Genomic DNA, 2,382 nt, shown 5'->3' with positions numbered 1-2,382 from the left:
TGGCTGTCCGCAACGACGAGGAGCTCAACAAACTGCTTGGCGGAGTTACCATCGCTCAGGGCGGTGTTCTTCCTAACATCCAGGCTGTGTTGCTGCCCAAGAAAACAGAGAAACCAGCAAAGAAGTAAAACTGCAGGCTCTCTAAAACAAACCAACGGCTCTTTTAAGAGCCACTCAAATCTCACTAATGAGCGGGATTTACCGTTATAATATATTCACATTTATTCTATGGGCCATCAGATGGGTACTAGAAATATTGAGATGGAGGTGTGCAGGTTATAAAATGTCAACTCAATCTAAGAACGTCAGCATACACCCCTTACATAACTTCCAATAAGATTTGAATAAAGAACAAGAACAACGTTCTTTTGTAGCAAAGCACTACATACATAAATACAGGTTTGTTAAATACATGCCTCATTTTCAATGGGCGTTTGAGAAAGGAAAAATGTGTAATAATGTCCTATTGATTTCCTTAGGTGTTTTTATGAATATATATTTTTTTGCAAATTGTAGTGAAGGAGATGCTGTTATATATTATTTTACAAGAGTTGAAGTCGTTTCACTTCTAATTGTTCAATTAAAAAGAATCTCAACATGTGGAAACGTAATTTACAAGACAACGTACATTCCAAACACCTAATGAAAATGACGTATAAAGTTGGAACTAATCTACACTCCCTACATGAACTGAGTATATTTACTAAAACTGACGAGACATCTAACATATTAAGTGATTGGAAACTCCATATGAGCTAAAAGCTTTTATATGAACTGCAGCTGCTTTATAGATCAGTTATTACCATTCGGTTGGATCCTATATCAGCTGGAATTTATTCTTTATTCATCAAGCGTCTCTCAATATTCAAACTTATATCTTAAAAGCAGAAATGTGGTTACAAGCTTAGAGGCGGGAAAAAGAGGGTTGCTTGTCCTCACTTAGGTCCGTAGGGTGTACCTATATGCAGCTCCTCAGCGATCTAGCACTATTCTCTGTCAGACAGACAAAGACAACATGAGCGGCCGAGGCAAAGGAGGAAAAGGACTTGGAAAAGGAGGCGCTAAGCGTCATCGCAAAGTCCTCCGTGATAACATCCAGGGCATTACCAAACCCGCTATCCGCCGTTTGGCCCGCCGTGGTGGAGTCAAGCGCATNTCTTCCTAACATCCAGGCTGTGTTGCTGCCCAAGAAAACCGAGAAACCAGCAAAGAAGTAAAACTGCAGGCTCTCTAAAACAAACCAACGGCTCTTTTAAGAGCCACCCACATTTCTTAAGATGATTCTTGCTGTTCAATATTATTAGAAACTATTTTTAAACTCGGCACCGACTTTTCAGAATAGAAAACCCCTGTATTGTCGCATAATGGGGAAATTCTATTGCAGCAGAAATATTATATAGTTTTTTTTTTTAATATATATGATAGAAGTATAGCAGGATTTAGATTATCTTTCCCATTTTATTGCTTTTATCTCAACATAAGAAATGTCAATACAAAGTCACATCTGTTCGTTCGTGACTGTATGCTCTTTGAAAATAAATTATAATTGTCGATCTTAAGGTTAAACCCCTTTATCCACACTTTTAATAAATTTTATTTGAAAATCTTCAGACTATTATTACTGGCATGCTGTATTTTTTCTTTACTTATTTCAAGTAAATGTACTGCTCTTTTATTCTATTATAGGTCCCTTTTTTTCTACCTCCATAAGCTAGCGGCAACGGCTAACCTCCATGTTATTGCTAGTTCATTTCACTGTAGTAAGCTGTATTCAACAGAATCTCCTTTTCTATACACTGCTTACATAATGACAAAGTCTAATGAACATAGGTTTTCAGCTTTGGCACTAGAGTTAGAGTTGTAAATTTAGTCGGTTTACTGAATTGAGTTGTAGGTTTACATCCATAAATGATAAATTCTCATTAAATTACAATTTTGTTTTTATTATTGTGGCAGGATTGGTCCTCCATATGCTTTTTCTGTCCACTGTATTTGTCATTTTACCTCTGTCTTAGATAATTAGATTTTGTTGAGTCAGATCCTGTAGGAAGATGTAGCCAACTAAGCCTGATGCATTAATCCATTCATAAAATAAATATTTTATTGCTGTACCTTGTTGTCTAGTAACCACAAACAGGCAAAGGAGTTGGAAGGCAACCAGACTTTCTCTCAGTCGTTGAAGATTTTTATTTATTAGTCTTATATTTAACATAGAGGTTCATTTCAATGCAGATGTTCTTTGTTCTTCTTGATTGTAAGAGCTGTCTGTTGTGCATGGGCTGTTTATGAACATTTTTATTCCTTGATGACAGAGGCAGGGGGCTAATAGATAAAAACAGAAATGCTCAGATCGTTTCTTACTGTGATGCTACAACAGGAGCA

The 2,382-nt window shown here is 36.7% G+C and overlaps 1 protein-coding gene across 2 annotated transcripts in view; it reads left to right on the top strand.

Annotated features, from left to right (window-relative positions):
- The window catches only part of LOC107090620 (histone H2A-like), a 665,777-nt gene extending 665,603 nt beyond the window's left edge, over positions 1-174 (top strand). Inside the window, exon 2 of one of the 2 annotated variants that reach the window (XM_015384116.1) lies at positions 1-174. In XM_015384116.1, the coding sequence (XP_015239602.1) occupies positions 1-128 (128 nt within the window). In that variant the 3' untranslated portion in view covers positions 129-174. The other variant, XM_015384115.1, reaches the window with a different exon arrangement.
- The last annotated feature ends 2,208 nt before the right edge of the window (positions 175-2,382 follow it).

This window comes from Cyprinodon variegatus, unplaced genomic scaffold, assembly GCF_000732505.1.
Source record: "Cyprinodon variegatus isolate N-32 unplaced genomic scaffold, C_variegatus-1.0 Scaffold303, whole genome shotgun sequence".
NCBI classification, from domain to species: Eukaryota; Metazoa; Chordata; class Actinopteri; order Cyprinodontiformes; family Cyprinodontidae; genus Cyprinodon; species Cyprinodon variegatus.
Note: the sequence above shows the minus strand (reverse complement) of the source record. Positions and strands in the feature narration are given on the sequence as shown.